Here is a 20,983-nt window from a genome sequence, read left to right as displayed (position 1 = left end):
CCTGTGGGAAGAAACAACTTGGCCGCATGCCTGACCCTAGCCGGTGAACGAATGCATCAAGAGTGACTAATTGACTGAAAGGAATCAGCCACTGTGAAGGCGGGACAGTCTCAGAGAACACTCCTGATCACAACTGATCCCTGCCGGTGATAAAAGAGATTCCCCCAGCCCGCAGGGTTTGGAAACTAGAACTCACTTCTAAATAACTGCTGGGCTAAAGAGAAAATCCCAGTGGAAATGGAACATTTGGAGATGAAGGACAGTGAAAATACTGCATATGGGAAACTTTGGGGGTCTAAGCTCCAAGATGGCAGTCAGAGGCAAATTTGTAGCCTTAAATGAATTTATTTAAAACCAAGAAAGATCAAAAATAACCAAATCCAGAGCTCAATGTAGGAGGCTGCAGAAAGAACACGGAAAGAGGCCTTCTTGAGCTCACAGTTTTGCGGAGCGGCGAGCGGTTCAGTGGGGCCAGAGTGCTGATGGGAAGGGCAAAGGAGAGGGCCTGGTGAGGTCTCTGGGGGTCTGGGTGGTCTGGGGCCCTGAAGGCCCACCAAGGGTTGGGTTGAAGATTGTCAGCAGTGAAGAGCCGAGTCTGCATTGCAGTCCATGATGACTTTGGCCCACAGCAGAGCCCAGGGCCAGCCATTCTCTGGGCTGTGCTTTGACCGCCCTGGACTGCTTCTGTGGGCCCCGGGGTGGATGGGTAGGAGCCTTCGTGGAAACCACTCTTTCCAGGAACACCGAGGTACCTGGTGCAGGAGCCATGCAGTCCTCTTGGTAAACGGGCACTGTTGGGGAGGACTGTGGGCCTCAACCCTCAAGAGCTCCTCTGAGCGCCCTTGTCGCTCGTGCCCTCCCTGGAGTTTCCTGGGACTTGGACTCTGGGGAAGGCTCTAGTTCTTCTTGCCTGGAGGGCTCCTAGCACCTGCTTTCTGGTCCTGATCCCCCTGCCAAACTGGGCTGCCGGCCGCATTCTTCAGTGGTCCTGCTGCTGCTTGGCCTCCAGCATCTTGTCCCCAACTTGGCATCTGGTGGTGAGTGTCAACAGGAAAGGAGACTGACCCACGAATATTTGTTTGGTTCCTTAGTTGCTGTGACTTCTTGGAAACCTGCCATTCCTCAATGAGCTCTGGGCAGGCAGAGAGCCTGGCTTTTTTTTGACACTCCACGTACTGTGTTCCTTCCCTTTTCTGTCTTCCCTCTTTGTTTTTCCTCAAAATGAAAACAGTTTTGTTTTGTTTTTGTATTAATGTAACGATGCTATATACTTGTTAAAAGATTCAAAGTATGGGAAATTACAGAGATTTCTAAGACTCAAGTAAGTCACCTGAAATTGCCTCCCCCCACTTAAGTCCTGTCAGTGTGTGGTGACTGTCCGCCTGGAAGGGTATCTGGGTGACAGACGACCTGCTCCCATCCTACCCCCAGGCCCTGCGTCTGCAGCCCGTGATGCTGCGCTCCTGGTATTGCACACTCACCTATGCAAGTGGACATTGTTCCCCGTCAGTGAGAATGGATCTCCTTTGTCCTGATGGATGGCTGCAGAGGACTCCCGGGCTGCTGTGAGCCCAGCCCCTTTGGGCCCCTTGTACTTCTTCATCACCCCCACTATGGGCAGCTCCGAGAGGAGGAGCCGTGGGTAGATTCCAGAAGCATGGGCAGACATGCTGCCTCCTGCCCAGTGTGCCTGGGCCCAGGGGGCAGCTCTGTCTAACCCGCCTGTCTCTTCTGGGCAGGCAGAAGCTGGCCTTGCTCCGTGATGTCGGGTCCCTTTCCAGCCCACAACCTGTCTAGTCTTTTCTGCCGCCGAGTGGAAGTGCTTCCCAGTATTCCTGTCGTCCACGGGTCCACCGCTGTGTCAGCCCCACTGCCAGAGGCCCCTCATATTCGCTGTTGGAGCTCCTGTTGCTCCCTGTCCTGCTCTGGAGGAACTGAGGTGGCCTTTGATGGAGGCCGCACTGTCATCATCTAGGCGAGAACCTCTTATATCTGGCTTTGCTCGGGGAATGCCAGGTGTTGCCGCATTAACAGTTTGGCCAAAAGGAAGCAATGGTTCCTTTTGGCCAAACTTTTAGTGTGGTGGTGTGCCGAGCAGACTCTTGCTCTGTGCATCTTTCTGCAATGGGTTTCAGGCGTGTGGGTAAGAGCCCCCCTCTTTTTTTTTTTTTTTTTTAAAGATTTATTGATTGCTATGTTGGGTCTTCGTTTCTGTGCTAGGGCTTTCTCTAGTTGTGGCAAGCGGGGGCCACTCTTCATCGCGGTGCGCGGGCCTCTCACTATCGTGGTCTCTCTTGTTGCGGAGCACAGGCCCCAGACGCGCAGGCTCAGCAGCCGTGAAGAGCCCCCCTCTTTACCAGGAGATCATGCCCCCTGCCCCAAGCCTGAATGTGCTCACTGGTGCGGCCAGGTGCAGGCCTGACATCACCCTTTGGACAGTTCAGTGGACCTTCAGCGCGTGAGAAGCCAGAGTGGCATGTCTCCTCCCAAGGCCCCAACATGAGGGAAGTGATGTGCCTGTTAGAGGGACATGTCACTTTGCTCCGCTGCCCAGGCACCTTCAGTAACCCCACCCCATCCTCCTTCTTGCCCTGGTTCTGGCCTTTTGGGTCGCCTGAGCTCCCCAAGCGCCCTGCCTCTGCTCACTGGCTCCTCCATGGGGCTCCGCGCTTCTCTGGTCAGCTGCAGTGTGGTGTTGGCAGGGGGGCATGGTCTGGGTCGGGGGACCGAGTTCTGGCCCCAGTGCTGGGCCTGGGATAGGTCAGTGCACCTCTCTGACGTCCGGCTTCTCCTTGGGAAGTGAGGGCAGTGATGTCAGTCTGGTAGGGCTGTCAGCGCGGCCTTTCCTGCTCATTCCTGTCGGCCCAACGCGTGACCTCACGGCCCGGCTTTTGTCAGTGGTGCTTGGGACCAGAGTCTCAGCAGTAGTGCTCATGCTTGGGCACCTGCCAGTTCCTCCGCCAAAGGTTGGGGAGGGCATGGGCTGGATGAGGTGCTCAGCCCTGAGTCCTGCTGCCGCTCTCACTCACGAGCTTCTGGTTTCTTCCTGTACATTGAGAATCTAGAGTGACCTTTGGTGTTTGCTCTTTTTGGCTTGTTCTCCTAGGGTCCAGCCACCACTGTTGCCTTTTCAAGAACGGGGGAGTATTTTGCTTCTGGAGGTTCTGATGAACAAGTAAGTAAAGAATGATCTGAGGGGTCTCAGCTGATACTGAGCAGAACAGAACAGGGGGCCGAGGTGTCTTGGGGATGGACAGGCTGGGTTTCACCAGCTTCCTTGGTGGCTTTCAGTAATCTTGAGGCCTGGATCTTGGGGTGGGGCCCCCAGAGCTGGGCCCTGGCCTCCCCAGAGCAGGAGTGCTACAGGTGCCGACCCGTGGCAGCATCTCAAAACCCTTACAGCTCAAACCAGCTTGGGTAGGAAGTCTGGGTTACTGTTGCCATGAGAAAGTTAAAACGGTTTTTTAGGAACTTCTTTCTCCTGATTATAGGTGAATAATTAGATAACTCTTGGATGCTTACTGCGGGCCTGGTAATGAGGGCAACATGGCAAGAGCGTCACCCCTCATTCAGTCCTCAGGGCAGCCGCGTGGGGCAAGCCTTCTCTTCAGCTGGTCTGTGGGTGAGGAAACCGAGTCTCGGCTGCAGCAGAGCTGGAGCCTGCGCTAGAGCCTGCACTCTGTCGTCTGCCGTCCTTTGCTCCTGTGCTGTCTGAGGGGGCAGCATTTTCCAACTCCAGGCTGCGGAGCGAGGACATGTGTGAGGAGGTCCTGTCCTGCCTTGTCACCCTGTCAGCCACCCTGGTGCCTCCTCCCCAGACTGCTCAGCCCTGATTACCTGCCTCCTGTGGGGCACCCTGTCCCTGGGGTCTGGCCCAGAGTCTGGCACCTGGGAGGCTCCAGGGCCGTTGAAGAGTCACCCGCTGGAAATCTTTCTCCGGGTTCTGGCGCAGTGCTGCTTGTCCAGAAAACCACACTTCCCTGAGGCAGGGAGGAAGGGGTGGCTGTTCCGAGCCACTGGTGACCTGGTGTGTCACCTAGAATGTTCATCCCACTGCTCCCGGGCCTCACAGCTCTGACAGCTCTGCCCAGGAAAGTGCTGCTGGCCTCCCAGTGAGCGCCAGCCCCGGCCTGATGGACCGATTCTGGTTGAGTCTCTGCCAGTAAAGCAGAGGACGGTTGGAGGCACAGCATGGCTAAGAGTTGGCAGGCATCTTCCCATTACCAGCACCGGTTCCTGTGCTGACCACACAAGGCAGGAGGAGGGCAGAGGGAACCCCTGAGCCTTGCCTGGGCATGAAGGCCTGGCTCATTGCTCAGAAGACTAGGGAAACTAGTACAGTAAATTCACACCATAAATAAAGTCCTGGCAAAAGAAATTCACATAGCACAAGAGGCAACCTGGTAGGAAGTAGGGCTTCCCTGACCCTGGCCCCTCCTGGGGCAGCCGCTGCTGTCAGCTCCCTGGCTGCCTTCTGATTGTCTGCTCTGAGAGCCTTTTGGGAATGACATTTGACATTCTCTTCACATTCCTGATAGCCATTCCCCGGCTCAAGACCATTCAGCAGTTAGACTTGTGCAGTACACAGGACCCTATAAACAAGGGGGTGTGTGCCGATGTTCTTTTTGTAAAGGGGACAAATGAGAGACCCTAGATGCTCATCAGCTGGGGAGCAATGAACAGTGGTGCTGCTCTGGGAGTGGCGAGCAGCCTCCCAAAGAACCAGGCTCGTGGCTGCGTCCCGATGGGGCATGCATCCAGGGCACGTTGAATTTCCATCCTATGTGGATTCGTTGGTTTTTCTGTGGCCTCAGTTGACTCCTGGCCACGATTCACAATTCCTGCCATCCTGGAAGTGGCCCTAGAGGAGTGCAGCCACGGGTGGCCCGCACCCTCCAGCAGGGAGCGCTCTTGCCCAGCTTTTGGGAGCCTCAGGGCATGAAGATCCTCCCAGTGAGATGTAGAATAATGGACGTGTTACCGACTTCTCCCTGGGGGCCAGTGTCTGTGCCAGACTGTCTCCTGTGAGCTTCATTGCAGCCCTGTGAGGTGGGAACTATGACCATCCCCTTTTCACAGATGAGGAAACTGAGGCACAGAGAGGGTGAGTCCCTTGCCTAGAGCCACACAGTAAGGGATGGAGCCAGGATCTTAACCCTAGTTGTCTGGCCTGGAGTCTGTATCTGAACCACTTCTCACAGTGAAGCCGGCCAGGCCGCCACCCTAAGGAACTTGTATTTTAGTGGGGAAACAGATGGTAGACAAGGAAAAGGGACAAAGATTAACTAACTACCGACTCTGATGCCTTGAAGGAAACAAATAGAGGGCTATGATAAAAACTAACAGGAGGGCCAGGGAAGGCCTCTCTGAGAAGGGGGTATTAGAGCAGACACTTCAGCCTGAGGTGCCAGCTACACAGAGCTTGGGCCTGGGACATCTCAGGCCCAGGGAGCAGCCAGTGCAGAGGCCCAGTGGTGATAGTGACTCTCCGTCCTGGTGGAGCACCCGATCCTCTTGGGGCCTGTTCAGAGATGGTGCAGGTCCCAGAGGGAGTGGGGTGCCAGGTGGGGACCACAATCCCACCACTGGCCCAGAACTTTGGGGGTGGCCTCTGGGCCCATTTTCTCCATGGAGAAGGACTGGTAAGGGGTTTTTCTCCCCCTGATTCTGTGTGCTTATTGGTCTCGGCAGGTGATGGTTTGGAAGAGTAACTTTGATGTTGTCAATTATGGAGAAGTCCTAAGAGTGCAGAGGCCCGCAGCCTCGCTGGCCAGCTCCTCCAGAACTCTGGTAAGTGGCTTGACAGGCATATCCTGAGCCCTGTGACTGGTGGGCTGGGTCATGGTGAATAACACTGGGCTCGGGGATGGTAGGGGTGCTGCAGGCTTAGGCTGGTCACAGGGAAGAGACCCTGGTAAGATCTCATCATTTACGAAAAACTTAAGTGCTTGTGGTGCTTTGTTTCAAATCTAGAATGAACACATAAGACATGAAGAGGCCGTTAGCGCACACTGCTGGGTGCCTAGGCCCCGTACCATCTGGTGGGGGACTGTTTCCATGCTGTAGGCCGTTGGTTGTTTGAGGCCTGAGGAAAGGAAGGACCCATCCTTTGCTGAGCCTTGGGCTCGATGTCGGGTTCCTAGAGGGTGCGGGGCCTGAAGCCACAGCTGGGACAAATGGGAAGGGCCCCAGCCCTGTTGTTCTTACTTCCTTTTTTTTTTTTTTTTAACCATGGAAAGGAAGTTCCTCAGCCACAAACCATTTTTAGTATCTTTGTTGGTAAAAGGGCGTTCAGTGTTCCTGGATTAAAATAGTTAATATTTTTGGACAAATATTTGGGGAAAAGAAGATAACTGATACCGTCTCACTGAATAAGGTCACATTCAGCTTTGGCTAAAATAAACGGTGAAGCCAAGGAGGTGGAACTGTGAGGGTTGTAAGCTCCAGTGGCCGCAGGCTGCTTAAATCTCTCCCTCCTGGATCTTAGAGGCAGTGTGGCCTCTCCCACACGCGGAAACTGGCCTGAACAACAGGAAGCGGCTTGCCCAAGGTCCCCAGCAAGTCAAGGTTGGCCCAGAATAGAACCAGGAAGCCTCTGAGTCCATCCCGGGGCTTTCTTTGGCTCCAGCAGAGGGCCCTGCCCCGCCCCGCCCACGCCCCATCCTGTGTGTTGGGGCTCCCTCTAGGAACAGGCCAGGTTGGGATTTAAAGCTTTTCTTCCAAGGGTTGCCCTTGGCCCAGAGGTTTTGTTCTCAGCTTTTGGGTTTGTTGGGGGGCGGGGAGGGGGTGGCTGGGTTGCACGGTGGTGTGCTTGCTGCCATTTCATCTTCCACCTAGAAAGGCATCTTCCAAACTGTGGAGTTGGGATCCTCTGGGGTCCATGCCCACTCCCCGACAGCTTCCCGTCTCTTGGGTATTTACGGCGAGCCAGGCCCTGCCGAGGCCTTTATGTGTACTGCCCTGTATATTCCTTACCTCATCGGGATGGGTGGGTAAAGTTACTGCTCTCATTCACAGAGGAGACACCTGGGGCTTAGTTGCCTGCCCTGGTGCCTGGACCTGGGGACCCACCATGCTGGTCCCTCTGAGCAGGGCTGAGTAAGCTAGAAACTGCAGGTGGCAGAGGGCTGCCTGGAAGCTCTTTCCCACCCTGGGGGAGGGCCCTGCCACCTGTCTCTTGGAAATGGTTAGTAATCACCAGCAAGGGGAGAATCCCATGCTCCTTTTCTTGTAGTTATTGAGAAAGTAACTTGGACAAGCTGCCTCTTGTCCCTTCAGCCCTAGCTCAGAGACGGGGTGTGGGGCACCCTTGCTTCCCATAGCTGTGGGACCTGATCATCTAGGACGAAGGATGTGGGGTGGGGAAAGCCAGCAGGACAGGGCAGGGTAGGGCCTGGGTGCTCGAACCATCAGCCGGGCTCAGGAAAACCATTTGCTCCCGTATTCCCCTCAGGCCCTCTGCCCAGTGGGCATCACCACGTGGGGCTCAAATTGGGGAAGGGGTGTGGTCTCTGGCTGTGTGGTCCCAGGTAAAGCACCCACTCTTTGCAAGCCTCCATTTCCACGATGGGGCCCGAATACACAGACAGGCTCTGAGGACCCCATGTGTGATGTAGGTGACCTCTGCTAACCTATGAAGTGACTTGACTTGCTAATCCTAAAATCATTCTTCATTTGGGGCTTTTTCCTCATTTGTCTCAGGCCCCTTTGAGACTCTGAACTGACCTATAGGTCCTCCTCCAGACGCATACCACCGGTGTACCCTTTCAGGGGCTGCTCTGATCTCAGGACTCCCAGGTCAAGAGGAGAGCTGGGGAGGCTGTTTTGTTTTGTTTTGTTTTATATACATAACATAAAATTCACCATTTTGCCTATTTTTAAGCATACAGTTGAGTGGCATTAAGTACATTCACACTGTTGGGCAACAATCATCACCATCATACACAGAATTTTTTCGTCTTCCCAAACTGAGGCAAGCTAGTCAGTATAGCACGGCTCAGTGACTAGGTCTTCCCCTGAGTTGGGAACACAAGCTGACAGTATGGTCTTGCCCGTCCTGCCCCAGGGCTTCCCTGGCGCCGAGATAGTACTGATGACCGATTCTGTGGCCGGCCAGGGTGTCTCAGCTCCTCAGGGAGCCCCCACCCGTCTAGCTCTGTCCACATTACCATCCTTCCAGCAACCTGGGGGTTCTCAGCCTCGGCACGTCGATTCTTTGGGCCAGATGAATCTTGGCCCAAAGAAATCCTGTTCATTGTATGATGTTTAGGAGCATTGCACTAGCTGCCGGTAGCATCCCCCGCCCCCAGTTATGACAGTCACAAATGTCTTCAGACATTGCCAAATGTCTCCTGGGGCGCAGCACTGCTCCCAGTTGAGAATCACTGCAGTAACTCCTGCCTCGGAGTGAGCCCAGAAAGGGGGCTGCTGCAGCAGCAGGAGGAGGGTGGGAATGCGGGCATGGCTGTCAGGGTGGGAGGAGCTTAGTGGGGGCACTGAGGACTCTGGAGCCTGTGCTCCTGCTTGATGGGCCAGATCTGGGCTCCCCACCAGCATCTGTGGCCCAGGTCTCTCAGCCTGACTTTCTAACACAAGCCCACTTTGTAGAAATGTCGTTTGGCTTATCGAACTGTGGAATCTTCCATGGGTGATGGTAAACAACAAAAAAAGACCTTGAGCAACTTGGTTTTCTTCACTACACTTGGAGTGTGTTCTTACCCTTCCTGCCTGCAGGCTTTCCGGGCTCTGCGGTAGTACCTGGTGAGCGATTTGGTGGCTTGGCTTCTCGGAGAGCCCACGAGCACCACCACCGTGCCCAAGGAGCTCTCAGACCTGAAGGCCCCTCCCCCTTCAGCTCTGTCTACACACTGGGTCTCAGATTCTAACGCCGCACGAGTCACTCCTGTGCGTTTGGGGATTTTAGGAAGCGCATTGGACCAGGTGCTGGATCTTGAATTCTGGACCACGTGCCTATTAGAGTGGCAGTTTAAAGCCAGAGGGGCAGACCATGGCAAGGGCAGCCCTGTGAGCCTGTGACAGCCCCTGCCCTGGACCCCTGCCCTGACTGTGGCATTCTACTCCCGCTCTTGGAATGAAGGCCATCCTTGAGCCCACTCTGAACAGAGCTCTGTTCACTGCCGGAGCTATTTTCAACCTCTGGTTGAAATTCACAGCTTATTTTTAGACACATTTCATGTTGAAAAGCAAAAGCCATTTCCCAGCCCTTCAGAATGAGAATAATGGGTTCCATTTTCCCTCTATTCTTGGCTGAGTTGCCATGAGGAGGGATTTCAGGGCTGTGGCTGGGGAGCTTTCTCTGCTTGGAAGCCTGCAGAGGAAGGACTCCAGCCCATGCACTGGGCTGAGGGTGGGCTGGAAACTCCGTGGTCTGCCGCACGACACGCTGCATGGCTGGAGGAAGGTTGCAAGGTTTCAAGCAGATGAGCCGCCTCCCAGAGGGGCTTGTGTGGGGCCCCACGAGCTGTCTGTGTCAGGGGCTTGTGCTGGCGTTTTCAAGGGGCTCCTGTTTAGCTCTGTTCCTGCTACAGCCCTCGTCCTCTCGCCCTCTCTGCGCTCATCCTCACCGTTTTCACTCCCTCCTGCTGTCTCTGCTTTTTGGTCTGTCCCTGAGGCTATGGACCACTGTGTCTTGGCTGACCTTGGATTTGGCGTGTGCCCCGCAAGTCCCAGCCGCTATAGCTGACTTCTGCCTCAACCACAGAAGCATCGTAAAACCATCTTTAATAGCAAAGATGCATCTATTCTGATATAATCTTATTCTTGCCCTCTCTTCAAACATCTGAGAGCCTGTTATGCAATTGAGAAGGAAGGTTGTGCTGGGTGGGGCAGGAGTGGAAGAAGGCCGAATTCTAGGTAATTCAGTAAAACTAAAAAACCACTTCCTGAGTTCTCTGGGCTGGCTGCCCTCCAGTTCAGAGAACCTTGAGGTCTAGGGCCGAGGGCTTTTCTCCACTCACCTCAAATGAGGAGATGCCAGGTCCTCCTTCGGGAGATTTCACGAGGTGGTACATGACAAGCAGGCACTTGGAACCGTGCCCGGCATGTGGCAAGTGCTCACCAAGCTTTAGCTATTTTTAAAATGTTCCTTTTCCTTCCTCTGTCCAACAGAGCTAGGCGAGTCCCCTGCCCGGGCAGGGGACTTAATGTGCTCCAAACCTGCTGCGGTGAGGGACAGCAGGCGGGGGTGGGGGCCCTTCTGACCGGGTCACATTTGAGGTTGACTCCGCTCAGCAGACTGTCCCTGTGAGGTCCACTGTGGCTTCTGGACTCTTGCGGGCATCAGTTGTGCTTCCTGATGAGTAGCTCAAGTCCTCTCTGCTCGCAGACACAAAAGCAAATCCATGAGGTGGGTGGAAACAGGCCTCTTTTCCCCCCTCACCCCCTGACTCCTCAGGGCATGGTGCCCAGGACCCCCTGAGCCTCAGTGCTAGGACTGTCCCCAGGAAGAGGAGGCCAGGTTAGCCTAGGATATCTGGTCCAAGGCCTCAGCCTTCCCTAAGGATGGCCTGTTTCTTCTTCCTAGTTTCTCTGGTTCTGAAAGGGGAGCCCCAGACACCCCCTGTGCCCCCCTTCAGCTCCCACATTTCCATTTTGGGGTGCTATACAGAGTGGGCTTGACTTAGGGATTCTTGGGCCCTGATCCCTGGCCCAGAGAGTCTTGGCACTGGATCTTGCCCCACGCTGAGGATCTGGGAATCCCAGGTGGCGTTTGCTCAAGATCTGGGTTCTCATGCAGGCACCTGGACTGAGGAGTCATTGGGTCAAGGTTGGGGAAGGGACCCGTTTCCACCTGCCTCATAGATTTGCTTTCTCGCTTGGGAACTTGGATGACTTGGGTCTTTTACTGAGAACACACATTTCTGGCTGGCATTTGCTTTTTGTAGTGAGGAGAAGTGTGGGTTGGTAGATGGGGCATTGTGAACCCCAAGTGTCTTAGAGGGGAGCCTCTCATTTCTCCACTTGAGGCCAGTTCTGGCTCTGAGTTCTCCAAGCTGTTGCAAGGGGCTCTTGGCAGCAGATCCTCAGTCAGAGGATGCCAGGCACACAGGCATCTTGGAAAAGTGTTGGTTTCATGGGACCCAGACTCCTAACACATCGGCTGACCTTGCCTTAGGCTCGGGGCATCTGTGGGGGTCGAGATGTGCCTCTTAATGTGCTGGGGGCTCTCCCTCTGCTGCACCCTCTGGCTGAATAGCTGGCCTCCCACAGCTTCCTTCATCCATGTGAACGAGAGCCTGGTGAGAAACACAGGAAAGCAGACGCTCCCGGGCCCCTCCCAGTACCTTCTTGCCTGGTTTGGCCATTGTTGGGCCTGGCAGCGCCTGGGCCTTGGGGGCTGACTTAGGAACAGTGGGGACTTTGTTTTCATGTTTCCTGGGACTTAGTGGATGACTCCCATGAGATAATTCCTGCCCACTGTGCTGCACAGAGGAGAAACCTGAGCCCAAAGGTCACCTGCTGGTCAGTGGCCCAGGTACCAATCAAGCCTGTGCCCTTGGGTCTCAGCCCTTTTGTTAGCAAAACTAAGAGACCCTAGACTGGAAATGATCAAGAAGTATTCTCCCCATTTCTCAGTGGGCATCTTAGCCTCCTCAGCCCCTGGGACAGATATGCAAGCCCAGCACAGGACAGACTCTGGTGACTCAGAAACAGGTCTTGGTCACTTTTGTGTGTGTGTGCTTGTGTTGAGTCCTGGCAGCACCGCCTTGGGGCCTCTGGTGTCTGCATGCCCCTCACCCTTGGTGAAATTTGACTCCCCGTTGCTGGTCCCCGTTATTCCCCCCACTAAGACCCCAAGGTTCCTGTTCTGTGAGGTGTCTCCAGGTCACCTGGAATGGCCTGGGGCTGGGCACAGTACAGGGGAACAATAAGAGACCTCGCTGGCCAGGTGCTTCCTGCGGTGAGGACAGCAGTCTTACAAGGATGGCTGCCCTGGAGAGGATTCTTGGGCAGCCCTACTAGGGAGGTGGATGATGCTGGAAACTTCTGGCTCTGGGAGCCACTTTAAGAGCTTGGCTGGCAGTATTGTCCCTGTATCCTGTTCCAAGCCCAGGCTGGGGCCTGGCTGGATGTGGCACGTCTCTCCTGTAACCTCAGACAGGTCATCTGGATTCTCTGTATCCTGATTTCTCCCCCCAGAGTACATTACTTCTCTGGGCATTTTCCATTTTACCGGCTCACTCTGCAAAAGACCATCCTGCAGGGGTGAGGGCAGGGCAGGGCAGCCGCCGCAGCCTTTGCTGACCCTGGGCGATAGAGGTGCTCAGACAGATGCCTCACTCCACACTCAGATTGCATTTTCCCCACCTTTACCTGAATGGAAGTCGTGTAAAGTGCTATAGGTTTCTTAGTTTCCATGGGAAGACAGAGGAGACTAGAAATATAGAAGATTCAATATTTGTCACCAAACTGCGATATTTAAAGAAAGTTTCCTGCTTGAAACAGAGCACCCTTGGACAGTAGCTGATGGGTAACGTGGCTGTGCATGGTCGAGGAGCACCAGATATTCGACGCCCCTAGCAGAGGGGCTTCCTGGGCCCAGGGATCAGAGTGAGGGGCTGAGCCCTCCCCGCTGACCTGTTGTATCCAGTACTGGGAGGCAGGCGGGATGCCCTCTCCTTTCCTTCCAGAGGCTACAACTGACTTACTGGGAGGTGGGTCAGGGCTGCTACCAGGCACATGTTAAATAATTACTGTGTTTACAAGAAGGGAGGGGTTGCCTTTGCCAAGCACGAGAACAATGTTTGCAGAAACGCATCAGGCAGAGTTGCTGGGCTTCCTGGCAGTGGAGTGAGGAGACAGGCCTTTTAACATTTGACATTTATTGCAGCAAGCCTCTTGCAGTGGTTCTCAAACTTTAGTGTGCATCAGAGTCACCCTAAGGGCTTGTTAAAATTCAGCTTGCCCCATCCCCAGAGTGTCTGATTCAGTAAGGAATTTACATTCCTAACAAATTTCTAGGTGGTGCTGATGCTGCTGGTTGGTTGGAAAAGAGTCTAGCCGATTGACACCCTGGCATCGCGAGCAGGGAGGTGGCTGGAAAGAGAGAGTGAGTCTCTGTCCATCTTGGGAAGTTTCTATGGCTCATGGGGGCTACAGCTTGGGAGAGGCACCTGGAGAATTGGTGTCCCTTCAGCCCAGTTTGGAGCACTGTAGTCTTCCTCTTTCCAGAAGACGAAAAGCGGTGTGGTTGGTTCTGATCTCGGTGTGGTGTTAAAAGAAATCCCGGTGTTGCCCTTTAGGCTCTTTAGACCTAAAGGCACTCTTTAAACCCACTGTGCTCTGTTTACAACTGGGCAGGCAGATGTGTGGTTTTGTTACCAGCCAAGGACATCAGTTAGAGGATGGGACCCAGGGCAGCCCTCCGTGGGCCTCTGCCGGGCCTGTCATCCTCTCTCAGCTCCTGTCCTGGCCATTAGTGCTGCTGCATCAGTTCCGTCATCAGTGCTTGAATCCATGTTCTCCAGGCCACCTGCCTCCTGCATTGTCCTCAGTGTCCACCTCTTACCCTGCAGATGGGGGTGCCTAGGTCACCTCCCATCCTCCAGAGTCTGCTGGGCCTTTAGGGAAGCTGGCGGGTGAGTCTCTGACACCTGAGCTTGGGACGGCCTGGGTGCTTGTGGCCCAACATTTTAACCCCCAGGTAGAGGTCTTCTTTGTAGAGCCTTTTGGGGAAGTGCCTCCAGGTAGCAAGAGCAGGAACAAGCCCTGAAACAGCGATGACGGCAGTGGCACCAAGAGGATGGGGCTGTGGGATGGGGCAGTAACTGAACTCCCTTCTCTGAGCTGCCCTTTTGAGAGGCTGATGGTAGTTTCCCGCCACTGGAAAATTCCCATCCCTTTCACAAGGTCCCTATCCAGAGGAGAATGGCACAATTCTTAGGAAGGAAGGCCTATTAATGACTTAAACCAACAGGGGACGTAGTCTTAGAAATCCAGGGCAAGATGTATTAAGGTAGTCACAGTGTGGAATCCAGACAAAGCCTGGACACCCTTGTGTCCAGCTCTGCATGCATCGGGACACACCTGGTGTGTGAACCTGGGCGCTCACACACACCTGTGAGAGCTCTCATCTCTTTCAAGGGACTCAGAGCTGTTTTGGGTTTCCTTTCCCCCTGGCAGCCAAAGCGTGGGTTCAAGGTCAGTGGAGATTCCACAGTTGCACATGGGGAATCGAGCCCAAATCACAGGACAGTGGGGTCCTGACATTGTGGTGCTTTACTCCAAGGCACACACAGCCCTGGACAGGGCACACCGCATGCCTCAGAGTGCCTTTGTTTCAGCCCTGGGGCCACTGCAGTGATGCTACCATTTTGGAGACAGTGATGATAAACATCCACAGCCTGGTTAGGCCACGCTGACAAGTCCCCTCTCCACAGAGAGCCAGCAGAGGCCATGCATGTGAAGTAGAGAGGGTGGCATCTGAGAGCTAGCCTGCCTTTCTCCCTCCCTCCCTCCCTCCCTCCCTCCCTTCCTTCCTTCCTTCCTTCCATGCTGCTTTCAAACCTAGAAACCTGAAAATGGAAGAAATGAGCCACAAGTGGAAATAGACCCAGTTGCTTAAATCTGACTGTGATTCTTTGGCTCCACCTCCCTGTTCCCCAGCAGAGCCGCTCTCCTCCTTTTAGTCTCTTTCCAGATGGCACCTCCTCCATGCAGCCTTCCCAGGAAGGGCAGCAGCTTGTGAAATCTTCCTGCTCCACCTACCCAGAGCACTCTGCTTGGTGGAGCAGCCCCTCTCGGCCACAGTCAGTTTTTCACAGGCCTAACTTGTTGCCCTGGAGGCCTGGGGCCTTGGTCTCCATGGGGTGCCCAACATGTGTCTGGACACCTGAGCAGAATGCTCAGGAAATCAGAGTTCAGTGGACACACTCTGCTATCTGTGGGCATCGTGGGTTGAGTGTGTGAGGCTAGAGGCAGGCTCTGGCGCTTTCCTTTTGCCGTGTTTGATGGTCCCAGGCTAAGTGAAGGAAACCACTTTCTGACCTGGTTTGTCAGTTTGGGGGCAGGTGGCAAGGGGTGGTGTGGGCAGTGGAGGGTGGGAGAATCTACATGTCTGGACTAGAAGTTTTAGTCCTTCTTTCAATTTCAATGGAAAAAATCCCTTTTCAGCTTGTATTTTCCAGATTGGATGGCAGCGTTGTCCATGTGGTGTAAGGGTGTTGGATGATGCTTGTGTTTATGTTCTCATTGGTTACCATGGAAAAAATCAGAATAGATGGTTTCCATGGAGATTATCTTAAAATTAGTTTCTTTGAAGGTCCAGACATTGCTGCAGGGTTCACTGAATGCTCTTGGTGCCATCGGGGCTTTCTCTATGGCAGTGCCAAAGGCTGGTCTGAACGTTTGTGGATTCAGCCTAATTTGCCTCCTGTGCTTGAAAGTGCCAGAACACCAGAGTGGGGGTGATCCTGTGCCTCACCTTCCTCCTGGGGTCCCGCTTGCCTGGCCTCAGCTCCACAGCTCATTCAAGTAGCCTGGAGCTTTTATTTTTTTATTTTTTTATTTTTTTTTACCACCACCAACAAAAAAACCCTTTGTATTGTGGAAATTTTCAAGCTAGCACAAAAGGTAGAGAGAATAATATAATGAACCACCCCCCCATGTATCCTTTACCTAGCTTTAGCATTTTGCCGATCTTATTTTGTTCATCTCCTCCCACCCTTTTTTAGAAGAGTTGGAATATTTTTGTTTAATCCAGATATGTTACCCTAAATAAAGACTTTTCTGGGTTAAATAACTGCAGTGCTCTTATCACATCCAACAAAATTAATATTTCCGTAATATCAGATGCCTAGTCCATGTTCACATTTTTCTGCATTGTGTCAAGAATATTGTTTTGTGCTCTTTGTTCAAATAAGGACGTGGGAGCCTTTGAAAGCCCACGTCTCCCCTCCTCACCATGGTCCTGCTACGTGGAGAGGTTGAGCGCTCTTAGCTTAGAGCTGCAGTTGGGCCGGGCCAGGCAGAGCCTTGGGGCTCCACCCTCCCACTGTCCACAAGGGAGAGTTGTGTACTCTGAGCTCCAGGACGCCCTTGTCCCAGCCTGGAGATGTGTCAGCGCAGGTGGGCCAGCTACTGCCAGCTGTCCTGGGGCAGGCGTCCGCTGGGGTGCGCTGTCCCTCTTCACAGCCTACAGGGGGAGGGAGGGAGAGGGGTGATGTAACCTTGATTCACAACAGCTGTGTGCAACTTCATCTTCCAGGAAAGGGAGGCTGTGAGACACCGGGGTTGGGGGGGGGGTGGGGGGGGAGGCAGCCTCCCTCGGCTCCTCCCTGGGCAGCACCAGGGTGAGGGCTTTGGCTCATCGGAGGCCCGCTGCCTCTGCGGGGTAGGCAGAGCCAGTCCTGGTTATCTGTCTTGGCAGGCTCTGCTCGTGTCCTGAGATGCTGCACAAAATATGAATTGCCGAGTGGTGGGAGTGGTGCCCGGGGATGGTTGGTGCCTCGAACACTCTCCATTGAACTAAGTGCAAGGAGAGTTTAAAATAGCCAGCCTTTGTTCCCGAGGTTTTAAAAATTCAACTCCAGTAGTTACAATGAGCTGTCTTCAAGTGGATCTATAAATAAACTGCTACTGTTCCTCTTTGTCACCGAGAGCTTCGGCGGCTTCCAGAGACGTCGGCTCTGCCGCTCATCTTCATTAGATGCCTCTCATCTGTGGGGCAGCTGCGGCCATCAACAAGCCGGGCTGACACGCAGAGTTTGTAATGACAGCCACACGTTCCCTTTTAAAGAGCCACAGTGCCAAGCCACAGTGCCCCATGATTGACTACACAGGGAAAGATGTAACTTTGCATTGGAGAAACCTGGCAGGGAGGTCAACATCACCATTGATCGAGGTCAACATCACTGATATATAAGATATATAAGACCTGTCTGGTATATAAGACCTGTCCGTGTGAGCCCTGTGGTGTCATGCACATAGCTTTTGTGGTGCTCTTGTCAAAAATGCATAACCTCACCCCAGTTGTGAGAAAACATCAAACAGATCCAAACTGAGTGACATTTGACAATAAAACTGACCAGTACTCTTCAAAAATGTCAAGGTCATGAAAGACAAGGGAAAACTGAGGAACTGGACAGATCTCAGGAGACTAAGAAAAAACTGAATGCAGTGTGGGGTCCTGGATAGGATTCTGGAACATCAGGATCCAAGGACATTAATGGGTAAACTGATGAAGCTCAAATGGAGCCCTTCCTTGGTTTGGTTAATGGAATTGTCCCAATGTTAATTTCCTGGCGTGACCATTGTACTAATGGTTATGTAAGATGTTAACACTGGGGGAGCCTTGGGGAGGGATATATGGAAATTTTCTGTACTATTTTTTGCAACTTTTCTCTAAGTCTAAAGTCTAAAGCAGTTTAATTTAAAAAAACAAAACAAAAACTACAGTCAACACTTAAGCTTTATCAGAAGCCTTGATCTCCCGCCCAGGGTGTCTCGGTTCAAGTGTTTGTGGTGGGGAGGGCAGGTGTTTCTGTCTCAAGGTAGGAGGTAACAACCCGAGCTACTTAGCACCCAGCCTGGAGTGGGCCCTTAGTGACGTGTGTGGAGCTGAACTGAGCAAGAGCCGGCCCTACAGGAAACAGGTCGTGTTCAAAGGGAGTTCTTACAAAGGTATTGGTCACCAGCATGGGGACCGCAGGGTGGCGTTGTCTGCTTGTGGACGTTGTCGTTTCTCAAAATGCTCCGGAGGTGCACCCTCTCCAGGAACTCTGGGCAGACTGGCAGCAGCTGCTCTGCAGCATCGCCTCCTCCTGAGGCTTCCCTGGGCTGTGTGGAGGACCCCACCACTCTGCCCTGCCCTGTTCCTTCTCATCCGTGTCCCTGAGCCCTGGGCTCTGCCTTGCTGCCTGTCAGCGTGTTTCTGGCTGTACCAGGTGTGATGACCTGGAGGGCTTCCACCCCTAAAGCCTGGGTTGGTTTTCCTCCACGCTCAGATCCAGGAGGGCCAGGACCTCCCCTGGGCACAGCAAAGTTCTCGCTGCACGATGGTCTGCTTGCTTTCTCATGGCTGCCACCAGTTTGCAACTGCTTAGCCTTCCTCTCCCCGTTTCATCCTCCCCCGCTTCTCCCCACAGCTTCCCTCACGTGTCACTTCAGTAGGACAGTCCTCCCCTGCCCTACTTTTTTCTCCTGGGGGCATATCTGGACATTGGAATGACTTCCTGTTTCCTGCTTCTTACCAAGGCCGTCCTTTCACACCTTTGAAACACATTTGGCTGTATAAATCAGCCCTCCTGTGTGGGGAGGAATACTTGGAGACCAAGTATTGGAGAGCACGGCTGGGGAGTCAGCAGGAGATGGCTGGGGTTGAGCCCAGGGGTGGCTGACATAGCCCTGGGGGTGGGAGCCTCGGTCTTGCTTTGGGCCTGAGTGAGGAGACGGGGGTTCCGTGGTTTGTGCATTTAACATCTCCCACATGCCAGGGAGGCCTGTGACCCACACAGGTGTAATAGGATGACAGAGGCAGCTGTGGCCCCTGCCTCAGAGGGACTCTCAGGAGAGGACTGTGAGGTGAGAAAGTGGGCCAAGCTGCCTGTGGTCTTGGTGCCTGGACAGCACTGGTTCTGTGTGAGGAGGCCTGGGTCAGGCACGTGGATCCCTCATCCTCCAGGTTAGACCCATCCTCTGACCGCTTCACAGTTCTTAGTTCAGAGGACACCCTGTCTGCTTCCCGTTGGTGGGAGCCTGGGGTCACAGGGTGGCTCTTACACTGAATTGGAATCTGTCATCTTGGAGAGTCTGATTGAGTTCAGAGGAAGCTGTCCAGCCCCATCCCCCCGAGCCTCTTGGCTCACTCTCCTTGGGAGCCTGGTGTGGGGAACACATGGAGGCACCCTGCACATTCATACTCTAGACAAAAGCCAGCAGCGGTAACCAAACCCCACACACATACTTGGGCTGGCTTGGAAGAACATTGGCAAGATTGCCAAACAATTAGATGATTTTAAGAAACTAGAATTCCTCTTGGGTTCAAGGCTATGTTTAGAACCAGAAGTTTCCTCTCTTGTTGGAGTCCGGGCCGGAACCCTAAATTATAGGGCAGACAAGGCTGTAGTAGATGTAGTCCACAAATATGTGTGGGGAATACAGTACCAGGTTTCTTTTGAGCTTTGATTTGAGAAAACAGCTGTGTCTATTTCCACTTGAGAAGCTGGAGCTGAGCAGAGCCCAAGTGAGCTCTGCTCTGTCCCCTGCTCTCCTCGCCAGGGCCAGGTTTAGCAGACAGGGAGGCAGGCGAACCGGATGCCTGTTAACTTTCCATGAGGTAAATTGTCAAAGCCAAAGGCCTGAGGTGAAAACCAAGGAACGTCTGTGTCTGTGAATCTGCACCCTTGCTTAGCAGGCTATGTGATGAGCAGTTCGACGAAAGATTAAGTTGAAAAGATTCAACTGTGGTGTGTGGTGTGTCTGTCCATTTCTTTGTTTTGCACTCAGGGTCTATACTAGGAGGGTAACTGGTGAGACAGTCCAGATCTTGGGCCTGGGTCACCTCTGGCTCCCCTCTCTGGCCAGACCCAAGCCTTGGACCAGTTAGTTCCTAGATGTTTTTGTCTGTTACAGAGTTTTAGTTTCTGGAGCAGGCTGGGCAGGGGGCAAGGTCCGGTGTTAGAGACTAAAAGAGAAGGAGAAATTTCCATCTTAAGCAGGTGTTAATAATTGACCACCCCGCCCAACTAGAGGGGGGCATTCTGTCAAGTCAGCTCATGACATCTTTATGGTAGAACTCCAGCCACTCCTGGCTTCTGGCCAGGTGTATGTAGACCTCACTTGCTCATGACTGTCAAGCTGTGTATGGACCCCTAAGCGGCTGAGACCTGAAGTTCCATAGACTGGGCAGCTGCTGCTTGGAAAACCTTGCTTGGGACATCTGCTAACGACTGGGGAGTCACTGAAATGTGACTCTGACCTTCTGCATTTGGAAACCATCATCCCCAGACCAATGGTGGACCTCGCGGGCCTGACCTGCGGTCTTTAGCCTTGAGTTTTGCCCACTGGTAATGTCCTGTGGCAAGGCAGTGATTTTCACCTTGAGTGCAGAGTGGCAGTGATGGGTAGTGTCAAGTGCAGTGTCATGTGATGGGCCTGTTGGGATCCTAGGGGCATTTCGGTTGTAACTGCATCTTTTTTCTTTTTCAAGTCAGACTTATTAGTACACAAATAGTAACATTCACCATTTAAAAAAGTGAACCATTCTCTGAGTTTCGACAAACAATCATGTAATCACCACCATGATCATGTTATAGAACATTTCCATCACCCCCCCAAATTTCCTTGTGCTTCTTTGTAGTCAATCCAGTACCTCCACCTCCAGCCCCAGGCAACTACGAGTCTTTTTTCTGCATTTTTCAGAATTTGATATAATTGAAATCGTATAGTTATATGTTCTTTTTAGTCTGATTTCTTTCAGCTTAATTATTTTGAGATTCACCCATGTTGTTACATTTATCAATAGTTCATTTCTTTTTATTGCTGAGTACTACTCCATCGAATGGATATACAATTTGTTTGTCTGTTTGTGAACACTTGGGCTATTTTCAATTTGGGGGCTATTACAAATAAAGCTGCTGTTAACTTTTACATACATATCTTTCTATGGACATATGCTTCCATTCTTTTTGGGTAAATATCTAGGAGTGGAATGGCTGAGACGTGTAATGGGTATATGCTTAACCTTTTATGTTACTGTCAAACTGTCTTCCAAAGTGGTTGTTCCATCTTGCATTCTCCCCAGCAGTGTATGAGAGTTCAAGTTTCTCCACCTCCTCGCCAGCACTTGGGATGGTCAGTCTTTTTAACGCTAAAGCATTGTAATAGGTGTATAAGGGATATCTCGTGGTGATTTTAACTTGCATTTTCCTGATGACTGAGGATGTAGAACTTTTTTTTACATGTTTTTCATATTTATATGTTCTTTGGTGAAGTGTCTTCAAATCTTTTTGCCTATTCTTTAAAT

At 52.8% G+C, this 20,983-nt stretch overlaps 1 protein-coding gene across 2 annotated transcripts in view; it reads left to right on the top strand.

Annotated features, from left to right (window-relative positions):
• POC1A (POC1 centriolar protein A) overlaps positions 1-20,983 on the top strand; it is a 97,155-nt gene that overhangs the window by 46,955 nt on the left and 29,217 nt on the right. Inside the window, exons 9-10 of one of the 2 annotated variants that reach the window (XM_059937661.1) lie at positions 3,107-3,175; positions 5,692-5,790. The exons of the other annotated variant lie outside the window; for it this stretch is intronic. Coding sequence (XP_059793644.1) covers positions 3,107-3,175; positions 5,692-5,790 — 168 coding nt within the window. The remainder of the gene's footprint in view (positions 1-3,106; positions 3,176-5,691; positions 5,791-20,983) is intronic. 2 annotated transcript variants of the gene reach the window in all.

Source organism: Balaenoptera ricei, chromosome 11 (genome assembly GCF_028023285.1).
Source record: "Balaenoptera ricei isolate mBalRic1 chromosome 11, mBalRic1.hap2, whole genome shotgun sequence".
Classification (NCBI taxonomy): domain Eukaryota; kingdom Metazoa; phylum Chordata; class Mammalia; order Artiodactyla; family Balaenopteridae; genus Balaenoptera; species Balaenoptera ricei.
This window is presented reverse-complemented; position numbering and strand designations above follow the sequence as displayed.